The sequence below is a fragment of the Aphelocoma coerulescens genome, unplaced genomic scaffold, assembly GCF_041296385.1.
Source record: "Aphelocoma coerulescens isolate FSJ_1873_10779 unplaced genomic scaffold, UR_Acoe_1.0 HiC_scaffold_375, whole genome shotgun sequence".
Classification (NCBI taxonomy): Eukaryota; Metazoa; Chordata; class Aves; order Passeriformes; family Corvidae; genus Aphelocoma; species Aphelocoma coerulescens.
In genome coordinates this window covers 12,646-30,720 of record NW_027183718.1, presented here as the reverse complement: position 1 = coordinate 30,720, position 18,075 = coordinate 12,646, and the positions used below count along the sequence as shown (strand labels likewise).

The 18,075-nt window shown below is 66.6% G+C and overlaps 1 protein-coding gene across 1 annotated transcript; it reads left to right on the top strand.

Annotated features, from left to right (window-relative positions):
- The first annotated feature begins 348 nt into the window (after positions 1 to 348).
- LOC138101630 (cell adhesion molecule 4-like) lies at positions 349 to 18,075 on the top strand. The gene is given in 11 exon segments (XM_068999400.1): positions 349 to 515; positions 4,234 to 4,348; positions 6,669 to 6,815; positions 8,011 to 8,163; positions 8,896 to 9,030; positions 10,413 to 10,577; positions 11,876 to 11,966; positions 12,086 to 12,258; positions 15,530 to 15,658; positions 17,970 to 18,029; positions 18,032 to 18,075. Coding segments are annotated over 10 exon segments (1,176 nt in total). The 5' UTR covers positions 349 to 515; positions 4,234 to 4,269.

Sequence of the window (18,075 nt, the reverse complement as noted above, 5' to 3'; positions counted from 1 at the left end):
AGCTGTGATTTTTTACCTCACAGAATCTGGGGTTCTGCCAGAAAAAAATCAAGTACAGCTTCGGGAAAAAAAAAAAAAAAAAAGAGGTTTGCCTCAGGAAATCATGGTTTTGCCTCAAAACCACGCTTTTCCCCCCAAAACCGGTATTTTTTACCTCAGAAAACGAGGTTTTTACCTCAGAAAAGGCTTTTTCCCCTCACGCCGCCGCCGCTCGCCTCAGGGACTGCGGGAGGGGGCGGGGCCAAGCGACGACGGCGGGCTCTGATTGGTCGGAGCGCGGGCAGGGGGCGTGGCCGCGGCAAAGGGCGGGAAAAGCTGGCGCCGCCATTTTGTCCGCGGCGCCTCAGGGGAAGGCGGCGACGGCTCCGGCTGCGGCCGCGATGCGTTCTGCGGGCCCGGAGCGGCGTGTCCCCGGTCCTGCCATCGCCTGCGAGCCCTCAGACGCGGCTGCGGTTCGTCGGTAGCCTCCCCCCTTCCCCCCAGGGTCTCCTTGCAGCGGTTTGAGCACGCTCCGGGTAGGCTCGCCCTCAGGGCAGGAGCCCCTGAGGGGCAGCGGGTCACACCCCGCACACGCCCTCCGTGTGTACCTCCGTCCTCGGCCACCTCCCAGAGGGTGTCACCGCCTTCCTCCCGGGCCTCGGGCGGCGGCTGGGCCGGTTCTGCCGCTCCCGCCCTGTTCCCTCAGCGGGGATCCCCTCAGGGCTGCGGGGAAGGGCCCGGATCCGCCCTCCCTCCCCCCATCACCTTCGTCCTCCTGTGGGGTTCCTTCACCCTTCCCAAAGATCTTTTTGAAGCGCTCGATTCATCCCCCCACCAGGGAATTTGGGGGTAAAGATGCAGAAATTGGAGGCGGATTGGTGCCGGCTTCGTGTCTTGTCCCCCCGCATGTGGCTTTGTCTCCAAAGCTTGAGGCCTCTCCTAAGTGCCCCAAACCCTTTGTTTTAGCCATTATTTGCCCCATTTTGGCCATTTCGGTTGCGTATTGGCCCTGTTCGGCCACGGCCTTGCCGTTTAAGCCGTGTTTTTAAGCTCAAGTTCATTCCTATTTTGGCCCTGTTGAGCTCTGGACGTTTTGGGCGTTTCAGCCCATTTTGGTCGTTTCTGTCTCATTTGGGCCCTGTTTAATCCTCGTTTTGACCATTTAAGCTGTGTTTTGTCCTCGCTCGACCCTCTTTTGGCTGCATTTAGCCCCATCTTGGCCATTTCGGCCCCTTTTTGGCTCTCTTTAGCCCTCCTTCTACTGTGCTTTGTCCCATTTCATCCCCTTTTTAGCCCCGTTTTGTCCTGTTTAGCCCCACTCTGACCCCCTTGAGCCCCTTTTTGTCCCGTTTACTCCCATTTTATCCCTGTTCAGACCCAGTTTGACCCTTGTTAGCCCCACTCTGACCCCCTTTAGCCCCATTTTGTCCCATTTTGTCCCTCTTTAGCCCCAATTTGACTCCCTTTAGCCCAACTTTGTCCAGTTTATTCCCATTTTACCCTGTTCAGACCAAATTTTATCCCTGTTCGGACCCAGTTTGACCCCTGTTAGCCCCACTCTGACCCTCTTTAGCCCCATTTTGACCCCTTTGAGCCCCTCTTTGTCCAGTTTACTCCCAGTTTGACCCCTGTTAGCCCCACTCTGACCCCCTTTAGCCCCATTTTGTCCCTCTTTAGCCCAAATTTGACCCCCTTTAGCCCCATTTTGTCCAGTTTATTCCCATTTTACCCTGTTCAGACCCAATTTTATCCCTGTTCGGACCCAGTTTGACCCATTAGCCCCACTCTGACCCCCTTGAGCCCCGTTTTGTCCAGTTTATTCCCATTTTATCCCTGTTCAGACCCAGCTTGACCCCTGTTAGCCCCATTCTGACCCCCTTTAGCCCCATTTTGTCCAGTTTATTCCCATTTTACCCTGTTCAGACCCAATTTTATCCCTGTTCGGACCCAGTTTGACCCGTTAGCCCCACTCTGACCCCCTTGAGCCCCATTTTGTCCCTCTTTAGCCCCATTTTGACCCCCTTTAGCCCCGTTTTTTCCAGTTTACTCCCATTTTACCCTGTTCAGACCCAGTTTTATCCCTGTTCGGACCCAGTTTGACCCCTGCTAGCCCCACTCTGACCCCCTTCAGCCCCACTCTGACCCCTTGAGCCCCTCTTTGTCCAGTTTACTCCCAGTTTGACCCCTGTTTGTCCCACTCTGGCCCCCTTGAGCCCCATTTTGTCCCTCTTTAGCCCCATTTTGACCCCTTTGAGACCCTTTTTGTCCAGTTTATTCCCATTTTACCCTGTTTGGACTCAATTTTATCCCAGTTCGGACCCGTTTTGTCCCTTTTTAGCCCCACTCTGACCCTCTTTAGCCCCATTTTGTCCCTTTTTACTCCCACTCTGACCCCCTTTAGCCCCATTTTGTCCAGTTTATTCCCATTTTATCCCTGTTCAGACCCAGTTTGACCCCTGTTAGCCCCACTCTGACCCCCTTGAGCCCCATTTTGTCCCTTTTTAGCCCAAATTTGACCCCCTTGAGCCCCATTTCATCCAGTTTACTCCCATTTTACCCTGTTCAGACCCAATTTTATCCCTGTTCAGACCCATTTTGACCCCTGTTAGCCCCACTCTGACCCCCTTCAGCCCCACTCTGACCCGCTTGAGCCCCATTTTATCCCTCTTTAGCCCCATTTTGACCCCCTTGAGCCCCTCTCTGTCCAGTTTATTCCCATTTTATCCCTGTATGGACCCAGTTTGACCCATTAGCCCCACTCTGACTCCCTTGAGCCCCATTTTGTCCCTTTTTAGCCCCACTCTGACCCCCTTGAGCCCCATTTTGTCCAGTTTATTCCCATTTTATCCCTGTTAGCCCCACTCTGACCCTCTTTAGCCCCACTCTGACCCCCTTGAGCCCCATTTTGACCCCCTTTAGCCCCATTTTGTCCAGTTTATTCCCATTTTGTCCCTTTTTAGCCCCACTCTGACCCTCTTTAGCCCCACTCTGACCCCCTTGAGCCCCATTTTGACCCCCTTTAGCCCCGTTTTTTCCAGTTTACTCCCATTTTACCCCGTTCAGACCCAATTTTATCCCAGTTCAGACCCATTTCTACCCCCTTTATCCCTCTTTTCCCCCCCCCCATTCCCCCATCCCACTGCCCCCACCCACCCCCCAGCACCCCGGACGTGCCCGGGGTCCCGAGCGCCTGGCGGGGGGGGGGGGGGGGGGGCCCCAAACGCGGCCAAACGGCCCCAAAAACAGCGCTGGGGGGGGTGGGGGGGTGGGAGGGACCCCCCCCCACCCCGGGACCACCCCCACCCCCCCCCCGGCCCTGAATGGCCGCGCTGTTCCCGCTCTGAGCCGCCTTTGTTCGGCCCCGGGGGGGCCGTGGCTACCATGGCAACTGTCCCCCCACCCCCCCCCTTCCCGGGGCCACCGCGCCAGCGCCGAGGGGACACGGGGGGGGACACGGGGGGGACACGCGGCTCCCCGGCCCCATTTGGGGTTCCCCCACCCCCGTTCTGGGGGTGCCCCCATTTCCCCCCCACCTTGAGGGTCCCCGTCCTGTCTTGGGGTGTCCCCACCCCCCCCCCCCCCCCTTGGCGCGCCCCAATTCTGTCCGGGGGACCCCGGCCCGTTTTTGGGGTGTCCCGGTTCGGCTGTTTGGGGGTCCGAACCCCCCTCCCCCCCCCCCTCCCCATTTTGGGGTGCCCCCCATCACCCCCCCCCCCCCCACCCCGAGGTGCCTCCGTCCAACCCCAAATCCCGGCTCGGGGGGCTCGGGGGGGGCTGGTGTCGATCTGGGGGGGGGGGATCCCAATGTCACCCCGAGGTCCCCAAATTCTGCCCCCAGTGTGGGGTTTCACCCCAATTCTCTTTTGGGGTTCCCCGATCTCCCCCCCCCCCCTCCCCATTCCAGCTGCGGATCCCTGACCCCATCCTGAGGTTCCCAATCCCCCCCCCCTCCCCATTCCAGCTGCGGGTCCCTGACCCCATCCTGAGGTTCCCAATCCCCCCCCCCCCCCCCAGCATCCCAAATTTCCCACCCGGGGCTCCCCAAATCCCCCCTCCCCCCATCCCCAATCCCCCTTTTTTTTTTTAGAGGGGGGGGGGGCTTCGTCCCCCTTCTCCCTGTAAACACCGCCCCCCGCCCCCCCCCCCCCCCACCCCACCCCACCCCCCGGGCTCCTCCCCCCTTCCTCCCCCATTGGCCCGGCCTCCCGCATCTCATTAGCATCTCATTAGCATCTCATTCCCGCGGCCCGGCAGGTGGGGAGCGGCAGCGGCCGAGGCTCTGGGGCCGCCATGCAGCCCCCCCCGCGCCCCCCCCGCGCCCCCCCCGCGCTGCTCCCGGGGCTGCTGCTGCTCTGGGCCGCCGGACACGGTGAGTGACCCCCGCCGCTGACCGACGCCCCCCTCCCCAAATCCGCAACGCCCCCTCCCCCAGCCCCCAAACCGGAGGGGGGGAATTCCCAACACCCCCCCCCCCACCCCTCCTCCCCCCGCTTTAAACCCGCATCCTGCCCCTCCCCCCTCCCCAAAATCGCCGCCGCTCTCTGCCGCAGCCCCCCCTCCCCCCCCGTGTCCCCCCCCCCACGGTGTCCCCGTGCTGTCCCCAAGGGTTTAACCCCTCCCAGCCCGGCACGCTGCGCTGCCGTTTCGCTGCTGTCCCCCCCCCCACCCCCCCCCAACCTTGGGGACACTTTGGGGTCACCCCGCGGTGTCCCCAAACCCCCTGGGAGATGGAGGGGGAGGGGGGGGTGTCACTGTCACCCCCCCCCCCCCCCGCCACCCCGAGCATCCCGGTGTCCCCAAACCCGGCCCGGGAAGGGGGAGGGGTGTCACTGTCACCTCACCCTCGTGGCCCTCGGTGACACCCAGACCTCCCCCACCCCCCCCCTCCCGTGGCCCACCCCCTCCCCCCCGAGGTGCCAGGCGCCACCGGCCTGTCCCCTGGCGTGGGTGGGGGACACAGAAAAGGGCCATTGTCCCCCCCCCCCCATTGTCCCTCCCCCGACACAGAGGGGACACCCTGGGCCGCCCAGCCCCCCCCCTCGAGTGTCCCCAGCATCGGGGGGGGGGGACACACACACACAAAGTGTCCCTTGTCCCCGTGTCACCTCCGTGGGCAGCACGGGGACGTCGGGGGGGGGGGGGAGGGGGGGTGGGGACACCAGGGACCCCCCCCCCCCCGTCCCCCCCGTGTCCCCTCCCCCCCCCAGCCGCGGGGACGGGGTGACCTTGGCGCGGTGACCTTGGGGAGGGGGGGGCGGGGAGGGGGACGCCGCGGTGACCCCGGGGGGGGCGCTGGGAGGGAGGGAGGGGGGATTGTGCTGACACAGCAAAACGCGGTGTCACCTCTTCTTTCCCCCCCCCCATGGTGTCACCCCCCCCCCCCCCGGTGGCGTTGTCACGGCAACCGGAGGCGATGGTGGGGGGGACAGGGGGGGACAGGAGGGGGACAGGGGGGGGACGCGTCACCGTCGCTGTCCCCAGGGCCACACGTGGGGGGGGTGGGCGTCCCTGAGGTGCCACCGGCGGTGCCACCGCTGCTGGGGACATCTGTGCCGCTGTCCCCCGGTGTCGGGGACCTCGTGCCGGTGTCCCCAGCGGTGTCACCGTCCCCAGCGCTGTCGGTGTCCCCAAATGTCCCCAGCACCCCGGTTCAGGTGTCCCCAGCGCTGTCGGTGTCCCCAAATGTCCCCAGCACCTCAGGGATGGTGCTCCAAGTCACCCTGTCCCCTGGTCTGTGTGTCCCTTGTCCCCCCATGGTGACGCTGTCCTGTGTCCCTTGTGCCCCACGCTGACCCTGTCCCCGTGTCCAGGGGGTGTGTGGGTGCCCGGTCATTGTGTCCCCTGTCCCCCATGCTGACCCTGTCCCCTGCCCCCTCGGTGACCCTGTCCCTCTGTCCCCTGTGCCCTCGGTGACCCTGTCCCCTGTGTCCCCATGCCCCCTGTCCCCCTCGATGACCCTGTCCCTCTGTCCCCTGTGCCCTCGGTGACCCTGCCCCCTGTGTCCCCCTGTCCCCATGCCCCATGTCCCCTGCCCCCTTGGTGACCCTGTCCCCTGTGTCCCCATGCCCCCATGTCCCCCATGCTGACCCTGTCCCCTGCCCCCTGTGCCCTCGGTGACCCTGCCCCATGTCCCCTGTGTCCCCTGCCCCCTGTGTCCCCAGTGTCCCCCTGTCCCCTGTGTCCCCATGTCCCCTGTGTCCCCCTGTCCCCTGCCCCCTGTGTCCCCATGTCCCCTGTGTCCCCCTGTCCCCGTGTCCCCCATGCTGACCCTGTCCCTTGCCCCCTGTGCCCTCGGTGACCCTGTCCCCTGTGTCCCCATGTCCCCATGTCCCCTGCCCCCTGTGTCCCCATGTCCCCCTGTCCCCTGTGCCCTCAGTGACCCCCTGTCCCTTGTGTCCCCATGTCCCCTGTCCCCCCCCATGCTGACCCTGTCTCCTGCCCCCTGTGCCCTCGGTGACCCTGTCCCCTGTGTCCCCCTGTCCCCTGCCCCCTTGGTGACCCTGTCCCCTGTGTCCCCATGTCCCCATGCCCCCTGTCCCCTGTGTCCCCATGTCCCCATGCCCCCTGCCCCCTGTGCCCTCGGTGACGCTGTCCCCTGTGTCCCCATGTCCCCTGTGTCCCCCTGTCCCCCCCTGCCCCCTGTGCCCTCGGTGACGCTGTCCCCTGTGTCCCCCTGTCCCTGTCCCCAGGGCGGGCGCAGGAGGTGCAGGCCGAGAACGTGACGGTGCTGGAGGGTGGCACGGCCGAGATCACCTGTCACCTGCACAGGTACGACGGCTCCATCGTGGTCATCCAGAACCCCGCCCGGCAGACGCTGTTCTTCAACGGCACCCGCGGTGAGGGACACGGGGGGACACCGGGGGGACACCGGGGTCATCGGGGACACTGGGGGGACACCGGGGGGACACTGGGGGGACACCGGGGTCATCGGGGACACCGGGGGGACACTGGGGTTCAACGGCACCCGCGGTGAGGGACGGGGACATCGGGAACATGGGGGGGGACACTGGTGGACCAGTGGTGGCCCCGAGGCCTTGGGGTGGCCCGTGGGTGTCCGTGTGACCCTGTGTGACCCCGTGGGTGACACTGCTGTCCCCAGGGCTGAAGGATGAGCTGGGGGTGGCCCTGGGGCTCTGTGTGACCCCGTGGGTGACACTGCTGTCCCCAGGGCTGAGCTGGGGGTGGCCCTGGGGTGACACCGCTGTCCCATTGTCCCCAGGGCTGAGGGACGAGCTGGGGGTGGCCCTGGGGCTCTGTGTGACCCCGTGGGTGACACTGCTGTCCCCAGGGACGAGCTGGGGGTGGCCCTGGGGTGACACCGCTGTCCCATTGTCCCCAGGGCTGAGGGATGAGCTGGGGGTGGCCCTGGGGCTCTGTGTGACCCCGTGGGTGACACTGCTGTCCCCAGGGCTGAGCTGGGGGTGGCCCTGGGGGTGGCTCTGGGGTGACACTGCTGTCCCCTCTGTCCCCAGGGCTGAGCTGGGGGTGGCCCTGGGGCTCTGTGTGACCCCGTGGGTGACACTGCTGCCCCCAGGGTTGAGCTGGGGGTGGCCCTGGGGGTGACACTGCTGTCCCATTGTCCCCAGGGCTGAGGGACGAGCTGGGGGTGGCCCTGGGGTGACACCGCTGTCCCATTGTCCCCAGCGCTGAGGGACGAGCTGGGGGTGACCCGGTGGGTGACACTGCTGTCCCCAGGGCTGAGCTGGGGGTGGCCCTGGGGTGACACTGCTGTCCCCAGGGCTGAGGGACAAGCTGGGGGTGGCCCTGGGGTGACACCGCTGTCCCCTCTGTCCCCAGCGCTGAAGGACGAGCTGGGGGTGGCCCTGGGGCTCTGTGTGACCCCGTGGGTGACACCGCTGTCCCCTCTGTCCCCAGCGCTGAAGGATGAGCTGGGGGTGGCCCTGGGGCTCTGTGTGACCCCGTGGGTGACACCGCTGTCCCCTCTGTCCCCAGCGCTGAAGGATGAGCTGGGGGTGGCCCTGGGGCTCTCTGTGACCCCGTGGGTGACACCGCTGTCCCCTCTGTCCCCAGCGCTGAAGGACGAGCGCTTCGAGCTGGCCGAGTTCAGCCGCCGGCGGCTGCGGCTGCGCCTGGCCCGAGCCCGGCTGGACGACGAGGGCGGCTACTTCTGCCAGCTCTACGCCGATGACACCCACCACCAGATCGCCACCCTCACCGTGCTGGGTAGGACACCTGGGGACACCTGGGGACACCTGGGGACAGCTGGGGGTTGGGGGCACACAGGGATGTGGTGCCAGCTCCCGCCCCTGCCCCTCGCCACACACACCCAAAACCGGATCCTCGTGTCCCCTCCCGCTCCTCAGGGACACCTGGGGACACCTGGGGACACCTGGGGACACCTGGGGACACAGTGGCTGCGGTGACCATGGCTTCCTGTGTCCTCGGCCACCTCCCACACACCCAAACCCACATCCTCACGTCCCCTCCCGCTCCTCAGGGACACCTGGGGACACCTGGGGACGCGGAGGGGACACCTGGGGACACAGGAGGGGCCACCTGGGGACAGGGGAGGGACACCTGGGGACGCGGAGGGGACACCTGGAGACACAGAGGGGACACCTGGAGACACGTGCCACACGTGGTGACACCTGGGGACACGGGAGGGACACCTGGAAACAGGGGAGGGACACCTGGGGACATGGAGGGGACACCTGGGGACATGGAGGGGACACCTGGGGACACGGAGGAGACACCTGGGGATGCAGAGGGGACACCTGGGGACACGTGCCACACCTGGTGACACCTGTCCCTTGTCCCCTGAGCCCCCTATCTTGTCCCTTATCTCTTTGCTCTTGTCTCCCGCCGTGTCCCCGTGTCCCGTGGCTGTCCCCGGCTGTCCCCGGCTGTCCCGTGGCTGTCCCCGGCTGTCCCCCCGGCTGTCCCCGCTGTCCCCAGTGCCCCCCGAGCCCCCCGTGGTGGAGGCGGGGGCGCTGGCGGTGGAGGGGGGGGAGGTGGAGCTGAGCTGCCTCGTGCCCCGCGCGCGTCCCCTCGCGACGCTGCGCTGGTACCGCGACCGCCGCGAGCTGGCAGGTCAGGGGGGACACCTGGGGACACCTGGGGATGGCTGGGGACGGCTGGGGACACCTGGGGACATCTGGGGACATCTGGGGATGGCTGGGGACACCTGGGGACACCTGGGGATGGCTGGGGGCACCTGGGGACACCTGGGGACACCTGGGGATATCTGGGGACATCTGGGGACACCTGGGGATACCTGGGGATATCTGGGGATGGCTGGGGACATCTGGGGATGGCTGGGGACACCTGGGGACATCTGGGGATGGCTGGGGACATCTGGGGACACCTGGGGACGGCTGGGGATACCTGAGGACATCTGGGGATACCTGGGGATACCTGGGGATGGCTGGGGACATCTGGGGATGGCTGGGGACATCTGGGGACACCTGGGGACACCTGGGGACACCTGGGGACATCTGGGGACACCTGGGGACATCTGGGGATACCTGGGGACACCTGGGGACACCTGGGGATGGCTGGGGACACCTGGGGACACCTGGGGACATCTGGGGACACCTGGGGACATCTGGGGACATCTGGGGATACCTGGGGACATCTGGGGACACCTGGGGACACCTGGGGACATCTGGGGACATCTGGGGATGGCTGGGGACACCGTGGGGGGGGCCTGGAGGGGCTGGGGACAGAGTGGGGATTGGGGATAGGGACGTGCTGGGGGATGCTGGTGGGGATATGGGGACACTGGGGGGGTTGGGGACACAGTGGGGGTGTGGGGGTGTGGTTTGGGGACATGGGGACACTGGTGGGGCGGGGGACACTGGTGGGGGTTGGGGACACAGTGGGGGTGTGGGGGTGTGGTTTGGGGACATACAGGGGGTGGAGACATGGGGACACTGGTGGGGGCTGGGGGCACTGGTGGGGCTGGGGACACTGGTGGGGGCTGGGGACACTGGTGGGGCTTGGGACATGGGGACACTGGTGGGGCTTGGGGACACTGGTGGGGCCGGGGACACTGGTGTGGTTTGGGGACATGGGGACACTGGTGGGGCTGGGGACACTGGTGGGGGTTGGGGACATGGGGACACTGGTGGGGCTGGGGACACTGGTGGGGCCGGGGACACTGGTGGGGGCTGGGGACACTGGTGGGGCTGGGGACACGGGGACACTGGTGGGGCCGGGGACACTGCTGGGGGCTGGGGACACGGGGACACTGCTGGGGACACTGGTGGGGGCTGGGGACACTGGTGGGGGCATGGGGACACGGGGACACTGCTGGGGACACGGGAACGCCGGTCCCAGCCCGGGCACGCCGGGGCTCTGATGGCGTTCGGTGTCCCCTGTGCCACTTGTCCCCCGTTGCCTCCGGTGCCGCTCGTCCCTCCCGTGTCCCCCCGTGTCCCCCCCTGCCGCCGGTGTCCCCGCGGTGTCCCCAGGCCACAGCAGCCACCACCAGGACGGGAAGGTGTTCTGGCAGCGCAGCGTCCTGCGGCTGCGCGTGGAGCGCCGCGACCACGGCGCCATCGTCACCTGCGAGGCCACGCACCCGGCCCTGGGCCGCGGCCAGCGCCGCCAGACCCAGTACAAGCTGGACGTGCAGTGTGAGCCCGCTGGGGGGCACTGGGAGGGACTGGGAGGGGACTGGGAGGGACTGGGCGGGACTGGGAGGGGCTGGGAGGCACTGGGAGGGACTGGGAGGGACTGGGAGGCAGTGGGACGGACTGGGAGGCACTGGGATGGACTGGGAGGGGACTGGGATGGACTGGGATGGACTGGGATGGACACGGGGGACAGACCCAGTACAAGCTGGACGTGCAGTGTGAGCCTGCTGGGGGGCACTGGGAGGGACTGGGAGGGACTGGGAGGGGACTGGGAGGGACTGGGATGGACTGGGAGGGACTGGGAGGGGACTGGGAGGGACTGGGAGGGACTGGGAGGCACTGGGAGGGACTGGGATGGACTGGGAGGGACTGGGAGGGGACTGGGAGGGACTGGGAGGGACTGGGAGGGGCTGGGAGGCACTGGGAGGCACTGGGAGGGACTGGGAGGCACTGGGAGGGACTGGGAGGCGCTGGGAGGCACTGGGAGGCACTGGGAGGGACTGGGATGGACTGGGATGGACTGGGATGGACATGGGGGACAGACCCAGTACAAGCTGGACGTGCAGTGTGAGCCTGCTGGGGGGCACTGGGAGGGACTGGGAGGGACTGGGATGGACTGGGATGGACTGGGATGGACATGGGGGACAGACCCAGTACAAGCTGGACGTGCAGTGTGAGCCTGCTGGGAGGGACTGGGATGGACTGGGAGGCACTGGGAGGCACTGGGAGGGACTGGGAGGGACTGGGAGGCAGTGGGATGGACTGGGAGGCACTGGGATGGACTGGGAGGGACTGGGAGGGGACTGGGAGGGACTGGGATGGACACGGGGGACACGGGGGACAGACCCAGTCCAAGCTGGACGTGCAGTGTGAGCCCGCTGGGAGGCACTGGGATGGACTGGGAGGGACTGGGAGGCGCTGGGATGGACTGGGAGGCACTGGGAGGGACTGGGATGCACTGGGAGGCACTGGGATGGACACGGGGGACAGACCCAGTCCAAGCTGGACGTGCAGTGTGAACCCACTGGGATGGACTGGGAAGGACACAGGGGACAGTATGAACCCACTGGGGGCACTGGGAGGGACTGGGAGGCACTGGGAAGGACATGGGGGACAGTGTAAACCCACTGGGATGCACTGGGAGGCACTGGGAAGGACACTGGGAAGGACACGGGGGACACTGTGACCCCACTGGGCTGGACCGGGGATCGCCGGGGCCGCGGGGCCGGGGCCCACCGGGGACGTCCCGGTGCCGCCAGCCCCGTCACCGCCCCCCCCCCGCGGCCCGGTGTCCCCAGACCCGCCCTCAGCGCGCATCCAGCCCTCGCAGAGCGTCCTGCGCGAGGGTGACACCCTGGTGCTGACCTGCGCCGTCGGCGGCAACCCGCGGTGAGCCGGGGCTGGGGGGGGGTCACGGCTCGGGGACACCCCGGGGACACCCCGGGGACACCCCACGGTGACACCCCACGGTGACACCCCACGGTGACACCCCACGGTGACCCCCACAGCCCCACGGACGTGGCGTGGAGCCGCGGGAACGAGTCGCTGCCGGCGCGGGCGCGGGCCGAGGGCGAGCGGCTGACGCTGCCGGCGCTGGCGCCGCAGGACAACGGCTCCTACAGCTGCCACGTGGGCAACGCGCACGGCCGCGCCTCCGACACCTACGTGCTGGTGGTGTACGGTCAGTGGCGCTGCTGGGGACACGGGGACGCGCTGGGGACACGCTGGGGACACTGGGACACGCTGGGGATACACTGCTGGGGACACTGGGACGCGCTGGGGACACTGGGACGCGCTGGGGATACACTGGGGACACTGGGACGCACTGGGGACACTGGGACGCGCTGGGGATACACTGGGGACACTGGGACACGCTGGGACACTGGGACGCGCTGGGGATACACTGCTGGGGACACACTGGGGACACTGGGACGCGCTGGGGACACTGGGACGCGCTGGGGATACACTGGGGACACTGGGACACACTGGGGACACTGGGACGCGCTGGGGACACACTGGGGACACTGGGACACGCTGGGGATACACTGCTGGGGACACTGGGACACGCTGGGACACTGGGACACACTGGGGATACACTGCTGGGGACACACTGGGGACACTGGGACGCGCTGGGGACACGCTGCTGGGGACACACTGGGGACACGGGGACGCGCTGGGGATACACTGCTGGGGACACTGGGGACACTGGGACGCGCTGGGGATACACTGGGGACACTGGGACGCGCTGGGACACACTGGGGACACTGGGACACGCTGGGGACACTGGGACGCGCTGGGGACACGGGGACGCGCTGGGACACACTGGGGACACTGGGACACACGGGGGACACACTGGGGACACTGGGACACGCTGGGACACTGGGACACACGGGGGACACCTGGGGACACTGGGACGCACTGGGGACACGGGGACGTGCTGGGGATACGCTGCTGGGGACACACTGGGGACACTGGGATACACCTGGGATACACCTGGGGACACTGGGACACGCTGGGGATACACTGCTGGGGACACTGGGACACACTGGGGACACTGGGACGCGCTGGGGATACACTGCTGGGGACACTGGGACACACTGGGGACACTGGGACGCGCTGGGACACACTGGGGACACTGGGACACGCTGGGGACACTGGGACGCGCTGGGGACACGGGGACGCGCTGGGGACACACTGGGGACACTGGGACACACGGGGGACACACTGGGGACACTGGGACACGCTGGGACACTGGGACACACGGGGGACACCTGGGGACACTGGGACGCACTGGGGACACGGGGACGTGCTGGGGATACACTGCTGGGGACACACTGGGGACCCTGGGATACACCTGGGGACACTGGGACACGCTGGGGATACACTGCTGGGGACACTGGGACACACTGGGGACACTGGGACGCGCTGGGGACACTGCTGGGGACACTGGGACACACTGGGGACACTGGGACGCACTGGGGACACGGGGACGCGCTGGGGATACGCTGCTGGGGACACACTGGGGACACTGGGACGCGCTGGGACACACTGGGGACACTGGGACACACGGGGGACACTGGGGACACTGGGACGCGCTGGGGACACTGGGACACACCGGGGACACACAGGGGACACTGGGACACACTGGGACACTGGGACGCGCTGGGACACTGGGACACACGGGGGACACCTGGGGACACTGGGACACACTGGGGACACTGGGACGCGCTGGGGACACCTGGGGACACTGGGATACACCTGGGGACACTGGGGACACACTGGGGACACTGGGACGCGCTGGGGACACTGGGACACACCGGGGACACTAGGACACACCTGGGATATACCGGGGGACACTGGGGACACACGGGGGACACTGGGACACACTGGGGACACCTGGGGACACTGGGATACACCTGGGATACACCTGGGGACACTGGGATGCGCTGGGGACACACAGGGGACACTGGGACGCGCTGGGGACACTGCTAGGGACACCTGGGGACACTGGGACACACTGGGGACACACCGGGGACACTGCTGGGGACACACTGGGGACACTGGGGACACACCTGGGATACACCTGGGGACACACTGGGGACACACTGGGGATACTGGGACACCGTGGACACCCTGGGGACACCTGGGACACCTTTGGGACACCTTGGGGACACCTCTGGGACACACCGGGGACACCCTGGGGACACCTTTGGGACACCTTTGGGGACACCTTTGGGACCCCCAGGGAACACCTTTGGGACATCTTTGGGACACCTTTGGGACCCCCAGGGAACACCTTTTGGACACCTTTGGGACACCTCTGGGACACCTTTGGGACACCTTTGGGACACCTCTGGGACACCTCTGGGACACACCGGGGACACCCTGGGGACACCTTGGGGACACCTTGGGGACACCTTTGGGACACCTCTGGGACACCCTGGGGACACCTTTGGGACATCTTTGGGGCACCTTGGGGACACCCAGGGGACACCTTGGGGACACCTTTGGGACACCTTTGGGACCCCCTGGGGACACCTTTTGGACACCTTGGGGACACCTTGGGGACACCCAGGGGACATCTTTGGGACTCCCAGGGGACACCTTTGGGACCCCCAGGGAACACCTTTCGGACACCTTTGGGGACACCTCTGGGACACCTTTTGGACACCTTTGGGGACACCTTTGGGACCCCCAGGGACACCCTTGGGACCCCCAGGGGACATCTTTGGGACACCTCTGGGACACCTTTGGGACACCTTTGGGGACACCTTTGGGACCCCCAGGGAACACCTTTGGGACACCCTGGGGACACCTTTGGGGACACCTTTGGGACACCCAGGGGACACCTCTGGGACACATCGGGGACACCCTGGGGACACCTTTGGGACACCTTTGGGACACACTGGGGACACCTTTGGGACCCCCAGGGAACACCTTTGGGACACCTTTGGGGACACCTTTGGGACCCCCAGGGGACACCTTTGGGACACCTTGGGGACACCTTTGGGACACCCTGGGGACACCTTTGGGACCCCCAGGGGACACCTTTGGGACACCTTTGGGACACCTTGGGGACACCTTTGGGACACCTTTGGGACACCTTTGGGGACACCTTTGGGACCCCCAGGGGACACCTTTGGGACACCTTGGGGACACCTTTGGGACACCCTGGGGACACCTTTGGGACCCCCAGGGGACACCTTTGGGACACCTTTGGGACACCTTTGGGACACCTTTGGGGACACCTTTGGGACACCCTGGGGACACCTTTGGGACACCCTGGGGACACCTTTGGGACACCTTGGGGACCCCCAGGGAACACCTTTGGGACACCCAGGGGACACTTTTGGGACACCTCTGGGACACCTTTGGGACACCCAGGGGACACTTTTGGGACCCCCAGGGCCCCCCGGCCCCGGCCGGTGACGGCGCCCCGGCTCCCCCCGCAGACCCGGGCGCGGTGGTGGCGGCGCAGGGGGCGGGGCCGTTCGCCGTGGTGGGCGGGGCGCTGGCGCTGCTCGTGTTCCTGCTGCTGCTGCTGCTCGGCGCGCTCGTCTGGTGCTCCGTGAGACAGAAAGGTGGGCAGGGATAGCGGGAAAGGGGCGGGGATAGCGGGAAAAGGGGACACAGGGCTCGTCTGGTGCTCCGTGAGACAGAAAGGTGGGCAGGGATAGCGGGAAAGGGGCGGGGATAAGGGAAAAGGGGCGGGGATAGAGGGGAGGGGGCGGGGATAAGGGAAAAGGGGCGGGGATAAGGGAAAAGGGGACACAGGGCTCGTCTGGTGCTCCGTGAGACAGAAAGGTGGGCAGGGATAGCGGGAAAGGGGGCGGGGATAGAGGGGAGGGGGCGGGGATAATGGGAAAAGGGGCGGGGATAAAGGGGAGGGGGCGGGGATAGAGGGAAAGGGGCGGGGATAGCGGGGAAAGGGGCGGGGATAGCGGGAAAAGGGGCGGGGATAATGGGAAAAGGGGCGGGGATAGAGGGGAGGGGGCGGGGATAAAGGAAAAGGGGCAGGGATAGAGGGAAAAGGGGACACAGGGCCCGTCTGGTGCTCCGTGAGACAGAAAGGTGGGCGGGGATAGCGGGAAAGGGGGCGGGGATAGAGGGGAGGGGGCGGGGATAATGGGAAAAGGGGCGGGGATAAAGGGGAGGGGCGGGGATAGAGGGAAAGGGGCGGGGATAAAGGGAAAGGGGGCGGGGATAAGGGAAAAGGGGCGGGGATAAAGGGAAAGGGGGCGGGGATAAGGGAAAAGGGGCGGGGATAAGGGAAAAGGGGCGGGGATAGAGGGGAGGGGCGGGGATAGAGGGGAAAGGGGCGGGGATAAAGGGAAAGGGGGCGGGGATAAGGGAAAAGGGGCGGGGATAAGGGAAAAGGGGCGGGGATAGAGGGAAAAGGGGACACAGGGCTCGTCTGGTGCTCCGTGAGACAGAAAGGTGGGCAGGGATAGCGGGAAAAGGGGGCGGGGATAGCGGGAAAAGGGGCGGGGATAGCGGGAAAAGGGGCGGGGATAGAGGGAAAAGGGGCGGGGATAGAGGGAAAAGGGGCGGGGATAGAGGGGAGGGGCGGGGATAGAGGGGAGGGGGCGGGGATAGAGGAAAAGGGGTGGGGATTTAGGGAAAAGGGGCGGGGATAGAGGGGAGGGGGCGGGGATAGAGGGGGAAAGGGGCGGGGCCTCTGGAAGTGGGCGGAGCTAAAGGGAGAGAAGGCGGGTCCTTGGCAAAGGGGGCGGGGCCTCAGGAACAGTGGGCATGGCCTCGGCAGAAGGGGCGGGGCATCGGAGTGGGCGTGGCCTTCGGGAGAGTGGGCGTGGCTTCGGGAAGGGGGCGGGGTTTGGAGCTGGGGGTGCTGAGGACAGTGGGCGGGGCTTGCGGGGGCGGGGCCGGCAGGGGGGCGGGGCTTCGGGGGTTTTGCGGGGGGGGGGCGGCGTGGGCGTGTCCCGGCCATGTCCCCACGTGTCCCCTTGTGTCCCCCCATGTCTCCAATGTCCCCCCATGTCCTCAATGTCCCCCCGTGTCCCCCCGTGTCCCCTCTGTCCCCCATATCCCCCCATGTCCTCAATGTCCCCACGTGTCCCCTCTGTCCCCCCATGTCCCCCCATCTCCCCCATATCCCTTTGTGTCCCCCCATCTCCCCCCGTGTCCCCTCTGTCCCCTCGTGTCCCCCCATGTCCCCCCATCTCCCCCCGTGTCCCCCATCTCCCCCCGTGTCCCCATGCCCTCCCATGTCCCCCCATGTCCCCCCATCTTCCCCCATCTCCCCCCATCTCTCTCATGTCCCCCCATGTCCTTCGTATCCCCCATGTCCCCCCATCCCCCCCATCTCCCCCCGTCTCCCCCATCTCCCCCGTGTCCCCCATCTGCCCCAATGTCCCCCATCCCCCCCATGTCCGCCCATGTCCCCCTATCTCCCCCAATGTCCCCCCATCTCCCCCATCCCCCCCATGCCCCCCATCTCCCCCCATCTCCCCCCATCTCCCCCCATCTCCCCCATCTCCCCCCATCTCCCCCCATCTCCCCCCATCTCCCCCATCCCCCCCATCCCCCCCATGCCCCCCATCTCCCCCATCTCCCCCATCTCCCCCATCCCCCCCATGCCCCCCATCTCCCCCATCTCCCCCCATCTCCCCCATCTCCCCCATCTCCCCCATCTCCCCCATCTCCCCCATCCCCCCCATCTCCCCCCATCTCCCCCCATCTCCCCCATCTCCCCCATCTCCCCCATCTCCCCCATCTCCTCCATCTCCTCCATCTCCCCCATCTCCCCCATCTCCTCCATCTCCCCCATCTCCCCCATCTCCCCCCATGCCCCCCATGTCCCCCATCTCCCCCCATCTCCCCCATGCCCCCCATCCCCCCCATGCCCCCCATATCCCCCCCGTGTCCCCCCAGGCTCGTACCTGACGCACGAGGCCAGCGGGCTGGAGGAGCACGGGGAGGCGCGCGAGGCCTTCCTGGGGGCGAGGGGGGCAAGCGCAAGGAGGAGTTCTTCATCTGA